The 24905-nt window shown below is 43.0% G+C and overlaps 1 protein-coding gene across 2 annotated transcripts in view; it reads right to left on the reverse strand.

Moving 5' to 3' along the window:
- Positions 1-24905, reverse strand: part of ell2 (elongation factor for RNA polymerase II 2) — a 168102-nt gene that overhangs the window by 9787 nt on the left and 133410 nt on the right. For both annotated transcript variants that reach the window (XM_078565467.1, XM_078565458.1), the window contains exons 8-9: positions 24315-24870; positions 4993-5059 (exon numbers count right to left, since the gene is read on the reverse strand). In XM_078565467.1, the coding sequence (XP_078421593.1) occupies positions 4993-5059; positions 24315-24870 (623 nt within the window). The remainder of the gene's footprint in view (positions 1-4992; positions 5060-24314; positions 24871-24905) is intronic.

A 24905-nucleotide genomic window follows, 5' to 3' on the forward strand; every position in this document is an offset into this window, starting at 1 on the left:
TGTAACAAGTGGTAATGACCTGGAACTCGTTGCCTAAGAGGGCAGTGGAAATGGAATGATCAGTGATTTCAAAAGGAAATTGGGCAGGCGCTTGAGGGAAATAAAACTTGTAGGGATAAGGGGTAGAGTGGAGGAATGGGACTGACTGGATTTCTCCACAGGCTGCTGGTATGGGTTCGATGGGCCAAGTTTTTGAGTGTGCCATAATGACTCTATGGCTGGTATCTTCCAACACTCTCCTATGGTGGGCTCCCCTGTGGTGCGGCCAACAAACCATTGAAATCTCCATTCACATTGGCGGGACCGGAAGATCCCGCCAGCGTGAGGGGTTGGAAAATTCCGGCCTATGACTCTAGGTGTGTTGGGGCCGAGGTCCTTGGTGCTGTACTTGACCATCAAGATACTGGAACTGGCAGATACCACAGTGCAGGGCAACAATTCATTGCAATATCAGCTCCCCGGAACAGGCAGTTTGCCATCTGCAATGACAAGAAGCTTTCTGTCCCCTATCTCTGTGAGCTTAAGGCCAACCCTCTTCTGTGCAGAGCTTGATTTAGGGCATTTGAAGGCACACTAAAAGCTAGCTGAACAAAGTTGGTTGGTTGGAAGCAGGAAGTGGAAAGACAGCCCCCAAAAACGAGAGAGTTTTCAGCCAACTTAAGTTGGATAAATGTGTGGAATCCACGTTTGAAATGGAAACATGGAGAAATTAACCAAAAGAGGAAAGTCTTAGCAAAAGGGAAATAATGAAATAGCTTAAAAAACAAAGCTAGAAATCGTCTGCTTTCCAGAACAGAGCGGTTTCTGTTTTCATAACTTTTGCAAAGCAAACATTGCAATATAGAAAATTAGGAGCAGACTCCTTGAAAAACAGTAGAATGACTTCCTATTTATTACATTAAAATCAAATGATTCTTTTTAATAATAGGTAGAGGAACAGAGAAATTAAAACCAACTGCTGCAGCTGATTGGAGAGCAAAAATAGCTGACCCACTTCATGCAGTTTAAGTGGTGTCTTTGCAATTAACCTGTGGTGATGGAAAATGATCAGTGCCATTTGGTCGATATAGGTAGCTGTTTGGGATAAGTAGGAATGGGGTTAAATGGTAGGGGCTGTATTTTACATTATTAAATTTCATCTGACATTGTTCTGCTCAGTTACATATTTTGCCTCAATCATTCTACAATTTGAGCTACCTCTTCCACTGCCAAATAATCAGCAAATTTGACCAAATTGCACTGAGTTTCTAAATTCAGGTTAGGTGTGAACAGTTGTAGCCCCAAAACCAAGTCCTGGGTCACCCCACTTGCTCCCTTAACAAGCATCAATTTTTTTCTACCCGTCAGCCAGCTTCTTGTCCTTGATAATGTTTATTTTGAATCCCTACATTTGAGTTTAGTTAATAACCTTTCCAGTGGAACTTTACCAAAAGCCTTTTGGAGCCATGAGGTATCTTATAGGGCTTGAAACAGCCCAACTGGGTTGCCAATTTCCCAAAAGTTATTTAGAGATTGATCAGATAGAATTATTCCCTTTTGAATTCACGATGACTTTTGTTCGCTGGACTGCTGTGCAGATAATCTTCAAATTTAGTCCTGATAACAGATTCCATTATTTTAATGTAATGGAAGGAAGACTAATAAGCTTGAGGATGCCTATGTCTGCGTTTGGGCCTGTGCTCATTGGAGTTCAGAAGAATGAGAGATGACCTTATGGAAACATATAAGATTCTTGGGGGGACTTGACAGGGTAGATGCTGAGAGGTTGTTTCCCCTTGTGGGAGAGTCTAGGACCAGAGGGCATAATCTCAGAGTAAGGGGGCACCCATTTAAAACAGAGATGAGGAGGAATTTCTTCTCTCAGAGGGTAGTCAATCTGTGGAATTCTTTACCACAGAGGGCTGTAGAGGCTGGGTCATTAAGTATATTCAAAGCTGAGACAGACAGATTTTTAGTCAGGAAGGGAATCAAGGATTTTAGGGAAAAGGCAGGAAAGTGGAGTTGAGGGTTATCAGATCAGCCATTGAATGGTGGAGCAGACTCGATGGGCCGAATGGCCCACTTCTGTTCCTACGTCTTATGATCTTTGGTACCAATATTCAAAATGGATGACAATTTAGCTTGTTTTAATCTACTAGCCAGTCTCCAGTTTAGAGTGGTCTCTTGGTGATCATTAGTGTTGTTAAATTTCTTCCCTGGTCTTTCTCCACACTCTGAAACAAACATCATTTATTCCTGGGTTTTGTTTGTTGAGTCTTTGTAGCTTTTCCAGGACTTGCATCTGATTTATATCCAAAACATAATAACATTCCATAGTCCCACCACAAAAAAAGTCACGTTAAAATATCTAATTTATAACCTGTTACAAATTACACTCTACGTCATTCGCCGCTTGTAAGCTATCACTGGCTGCCCATCTGCATTACTAAACAAATGTTCCAGCTATCATTATTGGTTAATGATTTCCTTGAAGTTTGTTCTGACTGCTGATAGTCATGTACTTCCGCCAATTTTAACATTTTAAAGCTTGCTCTTTTTTTAAAAAACTATTTTTGAAAACTTTTTTTTTTTGAAAAAATGATGATCTGGATAAAGACAGGCCAGTAAATTTAACACTTGTGGCAGTAAAATTTTTGGAATCTTCAATTAAGGATAACATTACCACATAGCTGGGAGAAAAGTGCAAATAATTTGAAGTAGCTAACATGGAATTTTAAAAGGGACAGTCATATTCAAAAAAACCTCAGAATTTGAGGAAAAGAATAGAAATGACAGATGGTAAAAATGCACCAGGTATAGTACATAGACTTTAGAAAAGTCTTTAACAATGCGCCACATAGGAAAATGCTGGGAAAAAATTAGAGGCATAGAATTTAGGATTATAGCAAACTGGACAATAAGTGTTAGAAGGGAGAAAATAATAAGAGTTAAGGGCAGTTTTTCCAGAGTTATTGAAAGTGGGGCAAGTGGTATTTCACAGGGTTCAGTTTTGGATGACTTGTGTTCACTGTGTAGAACAATTATTTGTTTATAGGTTTAGAGAGATTAGTATCAAATTTGTAGATGACACCAAAACACAAGGTACAAAATTCTTTAGCGGATCAGGGATAGGAATATTGATAAAGTAGGGAATAGGCTAAAGAATAGCATATGGAATTCAATGTCAGTAAGTGAGATATGATGTATTGCGGTTAAAAATTAACAGCAGTATACTCAATGAGACTAAGTTTGGCATTCTGGAACTGACCTGAGGTAAAAGCTTCACAGGATATTAAAGCCACCACCACTCAGCTAGATTAAGCCATAAAAACACTAATTTCCCTAATGCATGGCCACTACCCCACCCCGCACGCATGGTTGTGCACTACCTTGAACCACAGGGCAGCCTGTGCATTCCCCCTCCACCACCCCCAAGTCGCCCACCTCAACAAAAGGGCAGCCTTTGCACCCCTCCCCACAAGTCGCCGCAACATTGAAGTCCAGAATTGTTTTTATATATTTAATATATACACAAAAATATATACATGTACATATATATATCCACCCACATGGTATCAAATCCCTCCAGGCCCTTGCCCCCACCCATCAGGCGGAGTCATGTGATGTTGCGGAGCTGAAAATATAAAGTCTTAGTGGTAAAGTGGATGTGTGGTCGGAAACACATTTTGGAGTCAAACACCAAGGTTGCAAACAATTTGGTTCAGCTTCAGATGGTTGTCATGGGTAGAAATGGTGGCTAGGGGAAGGTTTTTGTGGCAGGGGCCAAAAAGAAATGTGCCATTATGACTCGATGACTCTACTGCTCTTCTTGAGATCATAGTGTCTTGGTTCAATTTATCTGCTATTCCCAATATTTAGTTGTAGGAAATTTCTATGCATCCAATATTGAATGTTAGACAAGCAGCGTGACAAATCAGAGACAATGGAGGGGTCTAGGAAGGTGGAAGTGAGATAGAGCTGAGTGTTATCAGCATACATGTGGAATCTCTGAGGGGCAGCATGTAGTTAAGATACAGGAGAGGGTCAACGATAGATCCTTGGGGGCTCCAGAGCTAATGGTGCAGGAATGGGAAGAGAATTCACTGTAGGTGTAGAGAAGCCAAGGCACCATTCACAGACAGAGGAAATCTTAGGTGTGTCCTGTTCAACTGTTAACCCTCAAAGAGAGGCTAACTAGTCATTAATTTCATCTGACTGTGGGTTATTGCTGTTTGCAAATGGGGTGGCATGTTTCCTTGCATTACAACAATAACTATACTTCAAAAAGTATTGCACTGACTGTCAAACCTCTTGTGATGTCCTGAGATTGTGAAAGGTGCTTTCTTCATATACAAATATAGAAACCAAGAACATACAAATATAGAAATCGAGCACAAGCAGCTCTTTCACAAAGTCCCATTCCACCTTTTCATTTTGAAGAAATTATTCAGTATTTTTTCAAATGCCATCATTGAATTAGCATCAACCACCACAGAGGTCAAATCTTTCTGCCTTTGATAAGTTTACATGGAACCATTTCTTCTAATCACCCCTTTAATGTATTTCGTGTATTTAATATTTTATTTCTGGCATGGATACGATGGGCTGAATGGTCTCCTTCTGTGCCATTATGGCTCACTGACTCTAGTGCTTGCCTTGAGATCATAGTCTCTTGGTTCAATTTAACTACATTTACTGTGAACCCTTACCTATAATTTATTCTTTTAAAAAATTATCAACCGAGTCAAACAGGGTCTATCCTGACAAATGAAGGAAAACAATAAGGTTTGAGAAATAGCTCACAGAAAACTGTCATAAAAATTAAATGTCAGTGTTAACTCCGGTGTTTGAAAGTTTATTAAAGTAGTTTTCAATGCTCAGTTTTTCAGATTAAGAAATCTAAACTTGAACAAATCAAATAACTACTGTCAGTTTAGACAATTCATTTTTTTGAGAAGGAAAAAGTGCAAAAAACAGAAATGCACAAAATAACAAGCATCAAGCATTACTTACATCAAGTAATCAGGCTTTTTGGCTGGTAATGTAGGATTGCTGGAACCAGTGCACTTCCTATTCATTCCTGCAAAAGAATAGAGGTTTCTGTATATCTGTTTTGCCATACAGCAGAGGACACCAGAAGGTACAGAAATAACAGCAAACTTTTGACCTTTGCCACACTGCAGCTAAAACTTGTGGGAAGATTTTAATGCTTTTGCTTCTGTATTACATTTTTTAATGCAAATAGTGCACTAGTTTTCAACTCTACAGATTACAAACAGCAGCAGCCATATGGTCAGCTCAGTCACTACCAATAACAGGCCTCAAGTCTGTAACGGCAATAACTGAATTACCCACACAATAGAGGTCAAAGCACTAAGATCTCCACCCAGGGTCAGTCTCCTACTGTTTCCAAATCCTGCAGACAAGGAGCCATTGAGGAATTAATTTATTGAAAGTAGCAGATGTGGCTATAACGTTAAAGAATGCAATTTTAGGACCTTTCCCACCCTATGTTTTGTGGGAATCAAGAATGAGAACACAGCACGGTTATTAACTAAAACTAGGTTAGAGTACTTGGGTCTCACTCTGACACTGAATTCTCTTTCTATAGCTACATGATCTGAACAGTCTTCAATGTTAGTTGCAGCAACATGCAACAGCAAACCATGTTACAAATTCTGGGCCTTTTTGGAACCATGCCAAAAATTTCAATATTACCCAATTCAAAATTGGACATTTCAATACTCAGAGCAGATAATTTAGAAATTTAACAGTTGAATATGTTTAATGCTGGCAATCTGATTACTAGGCTATTAACAATTAACTATTTATGTCCTGCATTATCATTTTCCCCAAATTTTTCTCTTTAGCTTTTATTTCAAAGAATACAGCACAGGCAACCAGGGATTACAACTTATTGTAGTTTTAATAGAACTTAAAACATTAATTGACATTTTTAAGAATCTTTGCACATTTTGATTAAACAATACTTGTGGGAGCATATAGACATGCCAGTCTCCTAATATAGTTATGTTTACACTGGCAATGTAGATTTTTTCATGTATCCCTGGAATTCAGAAAGGTTAGATGTGGAATCCTGCATACTAGTATTCCTACTGTTTGAGATCATTGTCTATTTGCAAGTTATTTTCCAATCTTTTAACACATTTGAAAGATTTGAATGATCAGCAGAATTTGATCTAATTATTTACAGTTTAAAGAATTAATAATTCAGTATTTTAAACTTTCTCAAATAGTTTGAACACCCAGCAGCTTTAAGAAAAAGACTGATTCATGGCAAAAGGTTCAGAGGTAGACCATCTATCTTTACATATGTTCAACCAGTCTGATGATTTTGTACCCAGCAAAATGTTTACTTGCTCCCATTCTGGTCAGTTCCACTGGTATGGCTCCCATCCTTGTTCCCTCATACCTAAGGAATGCAGAGGTGCACAACTGGTTTAACCATCCATCACCATACTTGATTAGACCACATCAAGCATAAGAACATAAAAAATAGGAGCAGAAGGCCATTTGACCCTTTGAGCATGCTCCACCATCAATAAGATCATGGCTGATCTGGCTGCGGCCTTCCAGCCACAGCCCTCAGCTTCCTTGTAGATCAAAAATCTGTAACCCAGCCTCCACTAGTGAATTACAAAGATGAGCAACCCTCAGGGAAGAAATTCCTCATCTGAGTCTTAAATGGTGCCCCCTAGTTATAGATTCCCCCATTAGGGGAAAACATTCTCCCAGCATTTACCTTGTCACATCGTTTCAGAATCTTAAATGTTTCAATAAGGTCACCTCTCACCCTTCTAAACTCCAATGAGTATCGGCCCAACCTGCTCAAACTTTCCTCATAAGACAAACCCCTTCATTCCAGGAATAACCTAGTGAACCTTCTCTGAACTGCCTCCAATGCAAATGTATCCCTACTTAAATAAAGGAGGCCAAAACTGTACACAGTTCTCTAGGAATGGTCTCACCAATGCCCTGTACAGTTGGACAAGATTTCCCTACTTTTATACTACATTTCCCTTGCAATTAAGGCCAACATTTAATTTGCCTTCCTAACTAGTTGCTGTACCTGCCTGCTCATCTTGTGTGATTCATTTGTGAGAACACCCATATCCCACTGTACTGCAACATTCTGCCCATTCTCTGCATTTAAACAATGTTTTGCTTTTCTATTCTTCCCAGCAAAATGGATCACCTTACATTTTCCCGTAATGTGCTCCATCTGCCAAGTCTTTGCACACTCACTTAAGCTATCTATACCCCTTTGCAGAGTCTTTGTATCCTCTTCACAACTTGCTTCATACCTATTTTTGTATCAACAACAGGTTTGGCTACAATACACTTGATCCCTTCATTCAAGTCATTAATATAGATTGTAAACACTAGAGGCCCCAGCACAGATATCTGTGGCAATCCACTAATTGCAGTTTCCTGACCTGAAAATGATCCATTTATTCAGAGACTGTTTCCTGTTAGTTGACCAACTCTCTATCCATGCTAACATATTCCGTCCAGCACCATGAGCTCTTGTCTTGTATTGTAACCTTTTATGTGGCACCTTATCAAATGCTTTTTGGAAATCCAAATACACATCTACCGGTTTTCCTTTATCTGCCATGCTAGCTACACCCTCAAAGAACTCTAATACATCTGTCAAACACCATTTCCCTTTCACAAAACCATGCTGGCTCTACTTGATTTTAGGATGATTTTCTAAATGTCCTGCTACCACTTCCTTAATAATGATTCCAGCAGTTTCCCAATGACAGATATTAGGCTAGCTGGCCTATAGTTTTCTACTTCCTATCTCCCCATCTTTCTTGAATAGAAGTGCAGAAATGCAGTTTTCCAATCTGCTGGGACCCTTCCAGAATCTAGGAATTCTGACCAGCCACATTCACTTTCGCCTCCAAACTATGACATTTTAAATAGTTTCCTCTCCTCGAGCACTGTTTCCCCGTCCCCCCATTCTTCACAAAACAGCTGCCATTATCCTCATCCTCAAAAACCCATCCTCGAAACTATCACTCTCATCTCCAACCTCCCTTTCTTCCACAAAGTATTTTGAAGTGCATCTCTCCAGACTGATTCCTGCCCATCACAGTACTGAAATGGTCACAAACCTTGAATCAAAATCACAGCAATGGGCACCCTCCCTGACGCATAGGGATGTTTTTTCTCTCCTTCCCTGTCTTGATCTCTCTGCAGCCTTTAACATGGTCTATTACACCATCCTTCTCAAATACTTCGTTGCCAAGGGACTGCCCTTGTTTAGTTTCACTCTTGCCTGTCCAGCTGCCGCCACAGGATCTTCAGCAATGGTGCCTCTATCATTGCACCACTACCTTTGGATTCTCCCAAGGATCAATGCTTGTACCGTTCCCATCTTCATGCTCTTCCTCAGTAACATCGGGCGGAATTTTCTGTGCCTGCTGGGATCGGGCATGTTCAGTCGCATGAGCGTCAATATGGCGAGAAAGTCAAAAATCGGTTTCACAACATCGTCAAACCAGTTTGCAATCGTCCGCTCAGCCCATCAATGGCGGGCCGCATTTCCTGCCATTGGACATCGGGAACCTCACTGTAATACATCTGCATATCATTATAAGGCCAGTCCGCCGGAATCATTCCCCCCACGCTAGATCGTCCGCCTCACACTGACGTGTTTCACAACAGCACATATAAGGTGTGCAGTTGGCAGGCTGCACTTTGAGGGGAACTTGGACGTGAGTGCACAGTAACGTTGTGTAGTGCTTGCGAGGGTCACCTGCTGGACTTCAAGGTCGCGGCGACTTGCAGGGAGGGGGGCAAAGGCTGCCCTTTTGTTGAGGTGGGTGACTTGGGGGTGGTGGAGGGGGAATGCACAGGCTGCCCTGTGGTTCAAGGTAGTGCACACCATGCGTGGGGGATAGGGTAGTGGCCTCGCATTAGGGAAAACTTGTATAAAGTGACCATTCCTCTGCAGCTCAGACAGTTCAGACACAGCCACATTGACATGTGTGGAGTCCAGCCTCCAGCTTATCTGCCCACACAAGCAATGCAGAGGTATGAAAGTGCCAACAAGTGCTTCAGAGTTTTTCACCCCCGAGGCATAGCCTGCAAATTTATGAGCATTTTAGCGGACTGCAGAACATTTAGACGACTGGGTACGTTATACAATCTTCTTGCTAAAGCTGCTCATGGAGCAGTCACTGTTGGAGGCACTCACAGCCCCTTGCAAAGTCATCATCCCGGTTTGGACAAGTTTCCCCCATAGTTCAAACTAACAGCACAACATTGCAGTCCGGGTTAGGAGAATGCTTGAGCTAAGAGCATGGTGCCGCCAATCGGTCAGGTGGAGTGGGGCGGAGGAGGGTGGTGTTTCGGGCAGCCATGCAGCGCACTAAACTCTGGCCATCCAAGCGGTGGCCAGCTCTCCAGGATGCATTAAGGGACCTTCAGACTTAACCAGGAGAGGTTCTTAGAACACCCAAGCTAACCCACGTCTCTCTCTCTTTCATCCTGCAGGAGTACAACATCAGGATCATAGAGTCTGGTGAACTAGCTGTATGCCTTGCGCCGTACAGAGAGTGAAGACAATGGAGAAAAGGGCGACTGAGGCACCTGGCTATACAGAGGGAGGAGCGGCACCCTCAGGAAGAAGGGGCGGCTGGGGCTCTCGCACATGCCGCCGAGGAGCCACAGTGAACCCTCGCATCTAGTCCTGGACTGAGACACCTGCCTTTATCTCATGCAGAGAGGTTTCATATTGGAGTGACACAAACACTGCTCATCAAAACAAGGAGCCATACGCAGGGAGGCATTGTTGAGAGTTTATTTACAATAGTAAACAGTATGTACAAGTGATTAATATCCGTGCCCAGGCTGTGCAACTGCATCTTCTTAACTTTCCTAACCCTGCTGCTACATCTTGGTGCTCCCCTGACATCTACTGCGGAGGAGGCGGCAGCCTGCTGGCTACTACACCCTGTCTGTGATGACCTTGGTGGGCACCCTCTGGAGGGCCCCGTCTTGCTTTCCGGGTTCTGCTGTGTGGCAGTGGCATCCTCCTCGACCTGTGGAGCTGGAGCTGCTGGGGTAACAGGAAGGTGGTATTCGGATGAGCTAGACACTCCCGGAGTCGCCTGGATGGATGGCCCTGGGGTGTGCACCTGCTGATCCTCCTCCCTGTGGGTACCCAAGGGCCACTGGCTGATTCCTCGAGGAGAAGGGGAAGCTGGAGTGAGATTGAGCTGCCCTGTACCTCTCTCGCATACACAGTTGGAGGCCAACTATGGCGTCAGCGATGGAGTTGAGCCCACGCAGCAGTGCAGGAATGATGTCCTGGACCAAGGTCTCCATGACAGCCACCATCCTACTAGCATTGACCTCAGTGCATTGGCATGCTGGCGCTATCATTTCAGCCTGAAGGCAGATGGACTCCTCCATTGTGCCTCACAATCTAAGGAGTGCAGCGGACATCCCTTCCTGATGTTCCCGATCTTGCCTTTGCAGCTCCAGCAACTGAGACATAACTGAGTCCAGAGGCTTTTCATCTGACTTGGACTTAGCAATGTTCTGGCCTCCAGCAGTCCTCAGAGTGCTAGACAACTGGGAATTCCCTGCCACCGCCTGTTGTGGATCAGAAAGTGCGATGTGCTCACCAGATTGTGATCCCGAGGCTATTCTAAAGCTAGGTCCCACCCTGCACTGGTGGAGGGTGTGGATGATGGGACTTCAAGGAGAGTGTCTTCAGAGGTTTCTCGGGGCTTGATTGGAGGCCCTGGGTCGTGGACTCTGTTGGCTGTTTACCAGATGTGCCTGCGATGGCAAGGAGAGATAATTAGTGCATGGCAGTGGTCTGCAACAGGACTCATCACTGACAGCAAAGTTGTCTGATGGATGTTGCACTGCTGGATCCCAATTAGCAGAGCACCGCCGACCTCACCGTCAACACAGGAATGGTCCAGATCCTCGCTGGCCAGGTGGATGGCTCTGTTTTCAAAGTCTGTGAGGACCTTGATTACAGGCATTCGTCCACCAGTCTGTGACCTCTTGGTGTATGCCAGCTTGTCCTGCATGACTACAGATGGAGAAACTGTAAGCAGGATGCCTGCCAGGCCAGATGATAAGTATGCTGGCATGTGTGGGTGGTGAGTGGTCCCATGGATGGGATGAGTGCAATGAATGGTGATGTCTCCTGAACTGCAGTGAGTGAGGTCCCTGTGGATGTGTGATGAGTTTGAGTGTGGGAGTTGAGTGATGAGAAGTGTGACTTACCCTGGCGGAACGGAGATCATCATTCATCCCCATGACAGCTTTGGTGCTGACCACTGCTCCCACCGTCTCCCAAGTCAGACTGGTCATGTTGCTACCCATCCTGCAGCCAGAGCTGGGGTAGCGGAAATCACTGCAGGCCTCCACTGCGTCCAAAAGGCGCCCGAGGGACGCATCATTAAACCTGGGGGCTGTCTTTTTGCCTTTCGGGGCCATGTCTTCCATGTAGCAGTCGTGGGCTGGAAGCACAGAGGTGTGTGTGCGGATGCACTTTAAATAGGGCGCCCAGGGTGATGAAGCAGCGAGGTGATGGCAAGGCGGGCGAATGAGAGCCCACCCACCATCGGAATGACGTATTTCCTAAGAATGCATAATTAATGCCGGGGGTGGAATTGGGACAATATGGCGTGAGAAGCTGTCATTGCAGGCGGTGGGTAAAACGTAGTTTTTCCCGTCCACGACTGCACTTAGTGCAAATCTAGGGCGATTCTGCCCATCATCGAAAGACATAGGGTCAGCTTTCACATGTACGCTGGTGACACCCAGTTCTAGTTCTAGCTCTCCATCTCTTTCGACGCCTCCATCTGTTTGTTATGTCTTGAGTTAGCTGTATTTTCTTCAGTTAGTTGTTGATGACTGCATTAGTCTTCCCATGGCCTCAACAACTCTGTTCACTTGACATTCATTCCATCACTCCCTTCCTAGCCAGTTTCAAATATCTTTCCTACCACATTCCGGATTCCAGGCATCTGAATTTCTTAGGAGTACCAGGTTATTGGATATCTGGTGAGGCAATTATCTGGTGAGGCAAGTCATCCTTTAGATTTAGTCTGGATTCTGGAAGCATGGATTGTAAATAGTGGTTGATGTTGGCATTTCCAAATGCATGCCAATGAATTAATTGTTGGTTCTGATTTTGGCCTCAGTATTTTAGAGTTTGTTTTGCTGTCAATGCATGGGTATGGGGGAGAGTGCAGGAGTACAGCAGTGAGATAGAGGATCAGCCATGATCATATTGAATGGCCGAGCAGGCTCGCAGGGCCGAATGATCTACTCCTGTTCCTATTTTCTATGTTCTCCTGCTTGGTAGCCAATACTTATACTCACTCATGGGAGTATTATGCCAAGTAGTTCTACACAATCACATAAGAAATAAAAGGAGTCGGCCACATGGCCTCTCGAGCCAGCTATACCATTCAATAAGACCATGGCAGAACTTCATTTTCCCGCCCTAACCCATTATCCTTTCAATCTTTTTGTGCCCAAGAATCTATCGATCTCAACCTTTAAAATACTTAAAGACTGAGCATTCACACTCTGGGTTAAAGAATTCCAAAGATCCACCACCATTTAGTGCAGAAATTTCTCTTCATGTCAGTTCTAAATGACTGATCCCTTATTTGCGACTATGACCCCTCATTCTAGACACTCCAGCTAGGGGAAGCAACTTCCCAAAATTTACCTTGTCAAGCTCTCTTAAAAACAGATCACCTTTCATTCCTATAAACTCCAGAGAATATAAACCCATTCTACTCAATCTTGCTTCATAGGATAATCCCTTCATCAAAATAATCAACCTAGTGAACCTTTGTTGCACTCCCTCTCAGGCAATTATATTCTTCTATTGGTCTTCTGTCTTGTTCACCCTTTGAGGCAAAGATGACAATGTGCATCATCTGGGGTGTTTGGTAATGTACTGCTAAGGTTGATTTGTGCCCAGAAGGTTCTGCTGCAAATAGCACAAGATACCACAGATGAACACGTTTTAGACGAGTTGCTGGCTAGGGATTTCTTCTTGCATTTTCTCACTGCCTCAGATAGCTCAGCTGGTAGAGGGGGGCACTGTAGAGGGTAGCAAAGTTGACATCCTTAGGTAGTTGGTTCAATTTTGGCTCAAAGGTGTCTGTGTCCTTTCTTTGGTAAGATCATCAAAACTGCACACAGAACTGAAGGTCTGGTCTCCCAAAGCCCTAACATAATTGCAGCAAGACTTTCTTACCCTTACACTACAACCTCCATAAAATAAAGGTTTATCATATCATTTGCCTTCCTAGTTGTGCTTGCATTTTAACTTTGTGATCTCTGTTCAGATACATAAATTTCTCTGAACAACTAGTTTCTCAACTTTCAAAAAATGTTCTGCTTTTTCATTCTTCCTACCAAAGTAGATAATTTCACACTTGACCACATTACATTCCATTGGCCACCTTCTTGCCGACTTACTTAACTAATCTCTATCCCTTTACAGCTTCCTTGCAACACTCCACCAGTTAGTCTGCCAGTATGAAAATTACCCATTTATTCCTATTTTCTGTCTGTTAACCAATCTCATGAGTCCTAATCTTGTACAATAACCTCATCAAATGCCTTCTGAAAATTCAAATATATTACATTCACTGGTTCCCCTTATGGCCCTTGCTATTTAAAGCCTAAAAAACCTAAGATTTGTCAAACATGATTTCTCTTTCATGAAACAGTTTTGACTCTAATCATAATAATTTTCCCAGTTATCCTGTTACCATGACGCTAATAGATTCTAGTCTTTTCCCTGCAACTGGTGTCAGGCTGTGCTATTGTTGGTATTTACTCCCACCCTACTTTCTTGAATAGCGGGATTACGTTTTTTATCTTCCAACCCACTGGACCCTTTCTGAAATCTAGGGAATTTTGGAAGATGAAAATCAATGCATCCACATCTCTGTAGCCACCTCTTTTAAAGCTTAGGATGCAGGCCATTTGTCAACTTTTAGTCCCAGGGGCATCAACATTTAGGATGGCACTGGAAAGAGGGCCAGAGGTCTGGGAATACTGAGATGGAGTCTGGCTTTATTTTAAGAGCTCCTAGGGTCAGAGGGGGAAACTAACAGCATCTGGAAGCTTGGTTACAATCTTGGGATTAAAGAGCACTGGAAATGCAATTTAGGGATTTGTGACTGCTGCGGTTGCAAGATGCAGGGAGGGAGTGGGGCTGGAGAGTAGGATAGAAATCTGAAGTGTGGAGTTTTAGGATGCCTTAAAGAACAGAGAAGTCAGAATCTAGTGGTTTGAAATTATGGGGACGGGAGCTCAGGAAAATGGGACTCAATGTCCTTAACCCCTTCAGACCATCATGTGCCCCTTTACTTTGTTCCTGCTCATAATTTCCTGATCAGATCCATCTGCAAGTCCTTTCGTGTTCTTGTATCTCTCACACAACACTTTCCCCATTAACCAGTCCTTGCTTTAAAGTATTAAGGATGAATTTTGTATTTCAACATTCCTGGACTAGGCCAGATTATTGGATGAAAAATCAGGGTCTGCAATCTTCTGATATGCTTCTGCTGTTGCACAAAGTGTGCTAAAGGATAACTTTTGTTATGCAATATCAGCGAGCTTGCCAACTTGTAGGGCTTTTAATAAGTAAAAATTTCCAAAATTTCTAAGCCAAAAATGAACAAGATACTGAGCGATTAAATGTATGGTTTTCAACTTTTAATTTAAAAATATCCTTAAGCCTCAAAAATGGTTGAGTTTTCAAACTTGCTTTTCAACTGATATAAAAGGAGAGAATAGCTAAAAATGAAATATATTCTTGATAAACAATCTTTGTTTTGTCTTCTCAATGTCAAAAGAAATATACCAGCTCATACGTTGAACAATTCTTCAAGCTTCATGTTCTCAGTAAAAACTCAAGTGAAACATCAAAAAAGATCAAAGACAAATCAATGGTTAAATTGAATTAAGTTATTAGGAAATACATTTTTTATCGACTAAATTTGTACATTGATAATTTCAGTTGGAAAAAGTCGGCAGGTATTTTCCCTGTCAAAAAGCATTTTGAGTGATTGGAGTTGGATCACATTCTCCCTTTTTTTGATTTTTAAACATAATTGTTAACTAGTGAGTGAGGAGACCTACAATTAACTATGGAATATCTAAGTTTAGCTGGAGTTTTGCTTTATAACAACTTATTCAAGGGCTTTCCATTGTAAATTTTAACATAAGTAATAGCCCAGATCTTGTGGCCCCAGTTATGGCGAATGCTAAGAGGCTTGCTGCTATTGAGGGCCGCAACACCATCGCAACTTCTGGAAATTTCACTTATGCTGAAATCTGGAAATTGCGGTGCACTGGAATGGGCTTCGCAGGAGCCCACGCTGATGGTTCTGTCATGACCTGTCATTTGGGAACTTGGCTGATTGCCCACAAGTGACACAACATGGAATTTATTTTTTTAGGGCTGCATCTAGTAAGCACTTACGCCTGCTCAGGAGTGCTTCCTTTAAATCAACAAGAGCGTTAAAACGCTACTACTCCTCCGGCTCCATTCCCCACACCAAATGGTGGTGGTGGTAGGGTGCCGGAGGAGAGTTGTATTTAAATCTTATACACAGCTAGATTTTCACCATCAAATCAGAATTTCCAAATACTCGAAATGCATACCTGTCATTGAGCTGAACACTGACCTCAAGAGGCATGTCGTCCGCATGTGATGTCTAAAGGAGGCATGGCTTTGCCAGTTATGTGACACGCCACTTGTCTCTGCACTGGACCCATGCTGCAGCTGAGAAAGCAAACTCCCGCTACAGCCTATAACCAAGGTGGGATTGTACTTCACGCAGTCAGCTGCGAACACCTCTGCTTCACCACTGACCAAAGGACCTGACCTGTTCCTGCACTGTACAGGAAGTGCAAGCGACAAGGTCTTTAATACACAGATATGGGGAGGTAGGGATGAAAATTACCTCCTGTAACTTTGAGCCTCCACTATAACAAATAGCTAATTTTCCAAAATGCTAGCATTAGATTATGAATATTGATATAATTGCACTAGGAACATGATTTCATGAGAAATCATAAATATATTAAAAAGATTAGAACATAAGGAACAAGAGTAGACCATTAGTCCCCTTGAGCCTGCTCCGCCATTCCATATCATGGCTGATAACCGTGGGCAGAATTTTTCTGTTGGCGAGCTGGGGGCGGGGCCCGCTCGCCTACGTGAAAATGACGTGGGATGACGTTGGGAGGAACCCCGACATCAACCCGCCCCATTTAAATATTCAGGAAGGCGGGGGGACCAGCGATTAGCTGTCCGCCCGCTGACCTGTCAATGGCCAAATAAGGCTATTGACAGGGTAGTTAAATCAATTAAAGGCCCTGCCCATCCAAACTTAAGGTTGGTGGGCAGGCCAGGAGCTTCAGCGGGCTTCTGAAAAAACATGAAACCTCATCCACCGGCGGGATGAGGTTTCATGTTGGTTTTAAAAATCTTTAATAAAGTTTCTGTGATATTTATTAACATGTCCCATCTCGTGTGACATTGTCACATAGGGGGGACATGTTAATATTATTTTTCTTTTTCTTTTTTTACACTTTCAAAAACTTTCAGCGATCTCCCTGAGGCAGCACTTAGTCTCAGGGAGATGTGCGCTTTTTTGCGTGTATGCGAAAGAGCGCACTCTGGCAGTTGGGGAATCACCTCCCCCGCCCGCACAGGAAGGGCATAGTGCTTCCTGTCAGGCGGGCCTTAATTGGCCCGCCCACTTAAAATGGCAGCGGGGCCCGTTTGGACGGCGGCGATCGGCTGCCCGCCCGCCCATCAAGGGCAAAATTCTGTCCCTTGTGTTTCGATTTCCACATTCCCATCTAACCCCAATAACCTTTGATTCCCTTGCCTAATAATAATCTATCTACCTCTGCCTTAAAAATATTCAATGACCCCCACTTCCACCACCTTCTGAAGCAGAGAATTCCAAAGTCGCACAACCCTCTGTCTAAGCCTGGCAATAGCCAAATGCATTCAAATCAGTTTTACACTAAAATAAATCATATTTGCATGCATTAGTTGTATGCAAACAAATGTAACTTTGAAGTATATCATTCTTTGCCTCAACCCACAGCAATGGTTCCAACACATGGAGGTTTTTTTATTATATAAAAAGGACATAGGGAGAAGGAGAAGAATATAAGGAAGTATTTCTTCAAAAAAACTCAACTCAAGGCTTTGTTGCTTATGAATACCATTCTGCAATGTGTCCTGGAACTATTCCTGCTAATTCACATCTTCCACATTCTTCACAAAACAACTCTGCATATTTACATGCGCTGCAGTTACTTAGTCATGCACAAAACATTGGAGGTTTTCTTTTATTGTTCTTAAGCTAATACCTCTAAATTGGAAAAGGGCCAACTTCAATGGGATGAGAGGGGATCTAGCCAGGGTAAAATAGAACCAAAGACTGAAGAAAAAATGGTAACAGAACAATGGTAATCTCTAAAAGGAGTTTCAGATACAGGATAAGTACATTCCAACAAAGTTGAGCGGGGGGCAGGGGGTGAAATGAAAAGAAAAATATGAGACTGGCAAAGAGATGAGGAGAACAGAACAGTTAATATAAAAAGGGAACCCAAAAGTCTTCTACTGGCATGTAAATTGCAAATGGGTAGCAAGAGGCAGGGTTGGTTCTATTAGGGGGAAAGATGGTGATTTTTGCTCAGAGGTGCAGGGTAAGATTAGAATACTTAATGAGTACTTTATGTCAATGTTTACTACAGAAGAGGATGCTGACAAAATATTAGCAGAAGTGGAGATGGATGGGGTGAAAATTGATGGGAAGGATTTACTGGAAAGGCTGGCTATGCTTAGGGTGGATAAGTCACCTGATCCAGATGCCTTGCATCCTGTATTGCTAAGCAAAGTGGGGATGGAGATAGTGGAAAGGTTTACCATAATCCTCCTATCTCCCTGTAGATACAGGGGAGATGCTAGAGGATTGTTCAGGAGCAAACGTGACACTCTTGTTCAAGAAAGATGCAAGGACATCCCTAGTAACAACAGGCCAGTCAGTTTAATATATGTTGTGGGTGAGTTTTATTTTGTTTTTTATTCATTCAGGGGATGTGGGCTTCACTAGCTGGGCCAGCATTTATTGCCCATCCCTAGTTGCCCTCGAGAAGGTGGTGGTGAGCTGCCTTCTTGAACCGCTGCAGACCATGTGGTGTAGGTACACCCACAGTGCTGTTAGGAAGGGAGTTCCAGGGTTTTGACCCAGTGGCAGTGAAGGAACAGTGATATATTTCCAAGTCAGGATGGTGAGTGACTTGGAAGGGAACTTCCAGGTGGTGGTGTTCCCATTTATCTGCTGCCCTTGTCCTTCTAGATGGTAGCGGTCGTGGGTTTGGAAGGTGCTGTGTAAGGATCCTTGGGGTAAAATTTTTAGCTTGGCGGGCAGGTGCACGCCCAACCTGACCGAGTGTAAAATGATACGCGATGACATCGGGCAAGCATGATACTTCGGTCAGCAGGCATGCGGACAATTAAAAGGCCTATTAAGGCCATTAAAAAGTTAATTGAAAGAACTTTTTCGCTGCCCGTCCAACCTTATGGTTCGACGGGTAGGCGAAAAAGCCAAGTGGCCATTGTACTTTTTTGGAAACCTTATCCACGGGCAGGATGAGGTCTCCAAAAACAAATAAAAATAAAATAAGAACTTTATTTTTTCATTAATAACATGTCCTTGCTCATGTGACAGAGTCACATGAGGGGCCATGCTTTATAACATTTATAAAATCTATATTGTTTTTTAAAAAATCTGTTCATCTCCTTGAGGCAGCTCTGTGCCTCAGGGAGATTTGCAAATGGCACTCGCGTGCATGTGCAAAGGTCACACTTGCCCGGCTCATGTTTCACTTAATTGGCCCGCCAGCTTGAAATCACCTTCCGGCCCCAGTCTCGGGCGGCGGTCGATTTCCCGACCACCCCTACCGAGCCCACCCGACATGGGTAAAATTCTGCCCTTGGTGAATTCCTGCAGTGCATCTTGTAGATGGTGCACACTGCTATTACTGTGTGTCGGTTGTGGAGGGAGTGAATGTTTGTGGATGTGGTGCCAATCAAGTGGGCTGCTTTGTCCTGGATGATGTCAAGCTTCTTGAGTGTTGTGGGAGTTGCAGATTTCCAGGCAAGTGGGGAGTAATCCATCACACTCCTGACTTGCGCCTTGTAGATGGTGGACAGGCTTTGGGGAGTCAGGGGGTGAGTTACTCGTTGCAGGATTCCTAGCTTCTGACCTGCTCTTGTAGCCACGGTATTTATATGGCTAGTCCAGTACAGTTTCTCGTCAATGATAACACCCTGGGGGTTACTAGTAGGGGTTTCAGTAATGGTAATGCCATGGACTGTCAAGGGGCGATGGTCATTGCCTGGCATGAATGTTGCTTGCCACTTGTCAGCCCAAGCCTGGATATTGTCCAGGTCTTGCCGCATTTGGATATGGACCGCTTCAGTACCCGAGGAGACGCAAATAGTGCTGAACATTGCACTATTTTGGAATCAATCATCAAGGGGAAAAAAGACACACTTGGAGAAGTTTAGTTAATTCAAGACAGCCAGCATAGATTTGGAAAAAGGCAGATTTTGTTTGACTGATCTAGTCGACGAAATAACAGAGCAGGTTGATGTGAAAGGAATCATTTTCTATTCTTTCATGGGCGTTTGTTACCCAACACTAATTGCCTTTGAAATGAGTGGCTTGCTAGGCTATTTCAGAGGGCAGTTAAGAGTCAACCACATTGCTGTGAGTCTGGAGTCACATGTAGGCCAGACCAGATAAGACAGCAGATTTCCTTCTCTAAAGGACATTAGTGAACTAATGGGTTTTTACAACAATTGACAACGATTTCATGGTCACCATTACTGAGACTAGCTTTCAATTGCAAATGTATTAATTGAATTTAAATTCCACTAGCTGCCATGCTGGAATTTGAATCTATGTCCCCAGAGCATTAGCTTATGCCTCTGGATTACTGGTCCAATGGCATTACCATGCGTCACCATCTCAATGCAGTGAATGTCTATATGGATTTTAAGTGTTTGACAAAGCACCACAAAAAGGGCTGGTTAACAAAACTGAGGTTCATGTAACAGCAGGATCAGTGTCAGCTCGGATAAATTAACTTACGGACAGAGAACAGTGAGTAGTGGTAAATGGCTGTTTTTCAGACTGGAGGATGGTGTACCACATTTGGAGGTGTGGCAACCAGTGAAGATAATACCAATTGGCTGCAACAAGGCAGATAGGCTAGCAGAATGGGCAGACAAGTGACAGAGGGAACTTAATACGGAGAACTGTGAGGTGATGCATTTGTGCAGAAGGGATAGGGAAAGGCAGTACAGGCTTATTGGCACAGTTCTAAACAGTGCAGGGACAGAGGGACCTTGTAGGGCATATTCAGAGATTAGTTAGCAAAGCATATGGGATCTTGTGCTTCATAAATAGAGGAACTGAGTACTACAGCAAGGAAATTAAGCTGAACCTTGAGAAAGCTCTGGTTAGGACAGAGCTGGAATATTGCATCCAATTTTGGTCACCACACTTTAGGAAGAATGTGAGACTTCTTGAGAGGATATAGAGGAGATTTACCAGAAGGGCTCCAGGGATTTTAGCTACAAGATTAGGTTGGAGAAGCTGAATTTGTTCTTCTTGAAGCAAAGGATATTGAAGGGGAATTTGATATAGTTGTATAAATAATGACAGGTTTTGATAAGGCAGACAAAGATAAACTGTTCCCATTGTTTCCAAAATGGAGTGCAGCTTGCAAGCAGAGTGAGCAGATACAAGTTTGATGAGAGGGGAAGTTCAGTGAAGTGGGGAAGAGGTGCTCTTTTCTACTTCTTTCTTACTTCGGTGCAGCGGGAGGAGCTGGTTGTTGAGTAACTGGTAAGGTATTCTAGCCTGTACAGTTAAGGTATGGCAGGGCATCTCAGCCGAGTAGAATGTACAGCTTGTGGCATGTGGGAAGTCATGGACGCACCATGTGTTCTAGACAAATATCTCTGCAGGAAGTGCCACCAGCTGCACAAGCTTATGCTCTGGGTTTCCGAGCTGCATAGGAGGGGAGGGAGAAGAGTGGAACAGCGGCAGTGATAGGGGATTCGTTAATTAGGGGAACAGCCAGGCATTTCTGGTCGTAGACTTGACTCCAGGATATGTTGCCTCCCTGGTGCCAGGTCAAGAAAGTCACAGCACGGCTGCAGGACATTCGTTTGGGGGAAGGGTGAACAGCCAAAGGTCTTGGTCCACATTGGTACCAACAACAGAGGTAGGAAGGGGGGTGAGGTCCTGAAAACAGATTTTAGGGAGTAAGAAAGGAGATTAAAAAGCAGGACCTCAAAAGCAGTAATCTCAGGATTACTCCCATGCCATGTGCTAGTGAGCATAGGAACAGGAGCATTGGTGGGAGTTTTTTTATAGGTCACCAAACAGTAGTGGTAATGTTGGGCACAGTATAAATCAAGCAATTAGAGATGCACATAATGTGGATAATACAGTCATAATGGGCAACCTCAATTAACGTCTAGACTGGGTAAACCTAATCAGCACTAATGCTACGAAGGATGACTTCCTGTAGTGTGCGCAAGATGGGTTTCTGGAGCAGTACACCGAAGAACCAACTAGGGATTGGGCTGTTTTAGATTTAGTATGATGTGATGAGAAAGTGCTAATTAATAACCTTGCTATAAAAGGAACCTTTTGATAATTGTGATCATAATCATAATATGATGGAATTTCACATTAAGTTTGAATGTGATACTAGTTTATTCTGAAACTAGGGTCTTAAATCTGAACAAGGGTATGAGGGACAAGGTGGTTATGGTGGATTGGGGAAAATATACTAAAAGATTTGATGGTAGACAAGCAATGGCTAGTATTTTAAAGTCCTACCTAGTCTACTACAAATACATATATTTCTCTAAGGCACAAACACCCAATGGGAAAAGCGAACCAACCGTGGCTAACAAACGAAGTTAAAGATTGCATCAGATTAAAGGGAGCGGCTTATACGGATGCCAGAAAAAGTGATAAGCTTGAGGATTGGGAGCAATTAAGAACTCACCAAAGGATGACCAAGAAACAGATAAAGAAATGGAAGACAGAATATTAGTGCAAGCTAGTGAGAAACAAAGGTGGACTGTAAAAGCTTCTTTAGGTACAGGAAAAGGAAATTATCCAAGACAAGTGTGGGCCCATTACAGATGGAGACAGAACAGATTATAGTGGAGAACAGGGAAACAGCAGAGGAACTAAATAATTGCTTTCTGTCTGTCTTCACAGAAGATGATACAGAAAATCTCCCAGAAATACTAGGCAACCAAGGGACTTATGAAACTGAGGCACTGAAAGAAATTATTAGTAAAAAGGTAGTACTTGAAAAGTTAATTCGACTGAAGGTTGATAAATTCCCTGGACCAGATGAACTACATCGTTGAGTGCTGAAGGAAGTGGCTATAGAGTTAGTGGATGCATTGGTGATTATCTTTCAAATTCTGTAGATTCTGGAAAGGTTCCCGCAGACTGGAAAGTAGAAAATGTAACCCTGCTATTTAAGAAGGGAGGGAGAGGGAGAATGGAGAGCTACAGACCGGTTAGTTTGACGTCAGTAGTAGGAAAAATGTTAGAATCTATTATAAATGATGTGATAACTGCGCATTTAAAAAATAATTGTAAAATTGGGCAGAGTCAACATGGATTTACGAAAAGGAAATCATGTTTAACAAACCTGTTGGAGTTTTTTTTGAGGATGTTACTTGTAGCATAAATAAAAGGAGAACCAATGGATGTGGTGTATATGGATTTTCAGAAGGTTTTTGATAAGGTCTCACACAGGATGTTAGTAAACAAGTTCAGAGCACATTGGATTGGGGGTAATATACTCGTATGGATTGAGAATTAGTTGACAGAAAGCAGAGAGGAGGAATAAACGGGCCATTCTCAGGATGGCAGGCTGTTACTAGCAGGGTACTGCAAGGATCAGTGCTAGGACCACTGCTGTTCACAATCTGTATAAGTGATTTGGACATGGGGACCGATATTTCCAAATTTGCTGATGACACAAAACTAGGTGGGAATTAAGTTGTGAGGAGGGTGTAAGGAGGCTTCAAGTGGACTTGCACAGGCTAAGTGAATGGGCAAGAGCATGACAGAGGGAATATAATGTGAATAATTGCAAAGTTATCCACTTTGGTAGAAAAACAGAAACAAAGAATATTCCTTAAATGGTGAGAGATTGGGAAGTTTGGTGTCCAAAGGGACCTTATCCTTGTTCATGAGTCACTAAAAGCTAGCATGCAGGTGCAACGATCAATAAGGAAGGCAAATGGTATATTGGCCTTCATCAAAAGGGGATTTGAGTACAGAATTAAAGATGTCTTGCTGCAATTGTAGAGAGCCTTGGTGAATCCACACCTGGGGTATTGTGCATAGTGTTGGTCTCCTTATCTAAGGAAGGATATACTTGCCATAGAGGCAGTGCAATGGAGGTTCACGAGACTAATCTCTGGGATGACAGGACTGTTTTATGAGGAGAGATTGAGGGAACTGGGCCTGTCTTCTCTAGAGTTTTGAAGAATGAGAGATAATCTCATTGAAATTTACAAAGTTCTTACAGGGCGTGACAGGGTGAATGTAGGTGAGATGTTTTCCCTGGCTGTTAAGTCTAAACCAGGGGACATAATCTCAGGATAAGGGGCAAGCCATTTAAGACTAAAATGAGGAGGAATTTCTTCACTTAGAGGGTGGCGAATCTTTGGAACTCTCTACCCCAAAGGACTGTGGAAGCTCAATCATTGAGCATGTTCAAGACAGAAATCAATAGATTTCGAGAGACTAATGAAGATAGTGCGGGAAAGTGGCATCATGGTAGATGATTAGCCATGATCTAATTGAATGGCAGAGCAGGGTTGATGGGCTGAATGGCCTACTCTTGTTCCTATTAGCTGATGATACAAAGACTAGGGTGTAGCTATTTAAGGTTTTGGGCAAGAGATGCAGGGGAATGAGAGAAAGAACTTTTTTATGCAGCAAGTGGTAATAATCTGGAACTTCTTGTGTGGTGAAAGTGAAGATCATTGATGATTTCAAAAGGAAACTGGATAGGCACTTGAGGGAAATGAACATGCAGGGCTACCAGGATAGGAGTGGGTAGAATAGGATGATTGGATTGCTGAACAGTAAACTGGCATGGACTAAGTGAGCCATATGGCCTCCTTCTGTGCCTCATGTCAAATCATTCCATACCTGAATCAGAATTGGCATCTTTATCTTTAATGGGTTTTTGTTCCTCCAATTCATTTCTGTATTCTTCGCCAACCTCCTCATTCTTCTCCTTATTCTTTTTCTCTTTTTCTCTTTCCTTGTCTTTGTGTTTTTTGGCTTTCTTTTTTGACTTTCCATGGGAAGAACAGTCTTTGCTGATGACTTCTGAGCACTCCAGTTGGTGTGGTGGACTTTCCACTGTAGTCCTAGAGGTAAGCTTTTCTTGCTGGTCCTCATAACCTTCACCAGTTTGACCAATAGCATCAACTGGCAGATCTTGAGTTCCCCTTCCTTCAGGTGTGCATGGGGAATTGGAGTTAGAATTCACAGTGTGAGCAATAGAACCCGGAAGTGGCACAGGAGGTGGTGCAGGGGGAGGGGGATGAGGAGGAGCGACCGGAGTAGAAATAACAACAGTTTTCTCACTGGAGGGATTTAAATGACCATTAAGTGTTGGCTGCACACGATTAGTAAGGTGCGATATTCGGGGCTTCTTGCTTGCTAGTGGGTCAATGAAATCTGAAGGCAGAGATCGCTTCTGCAAAAACATTAAGGATAATATTAAACTCTATT

Source organism: Cetorhinus maximus, chromosome 2 (assembly GCF_964194155.1).
Source record: "Cetorhinus maximus chromosome 2, sCetMax3.hap1.1, whole genome shotgun sequence".
NCBI classification, from domain to species: domain Eukaryota; kingdom Metazoa; phylum Chordata; class Chondrichthyes; order Lamniformes; family Cetorhinidae; genus Cetorhinus; species Cetorhinus maximus.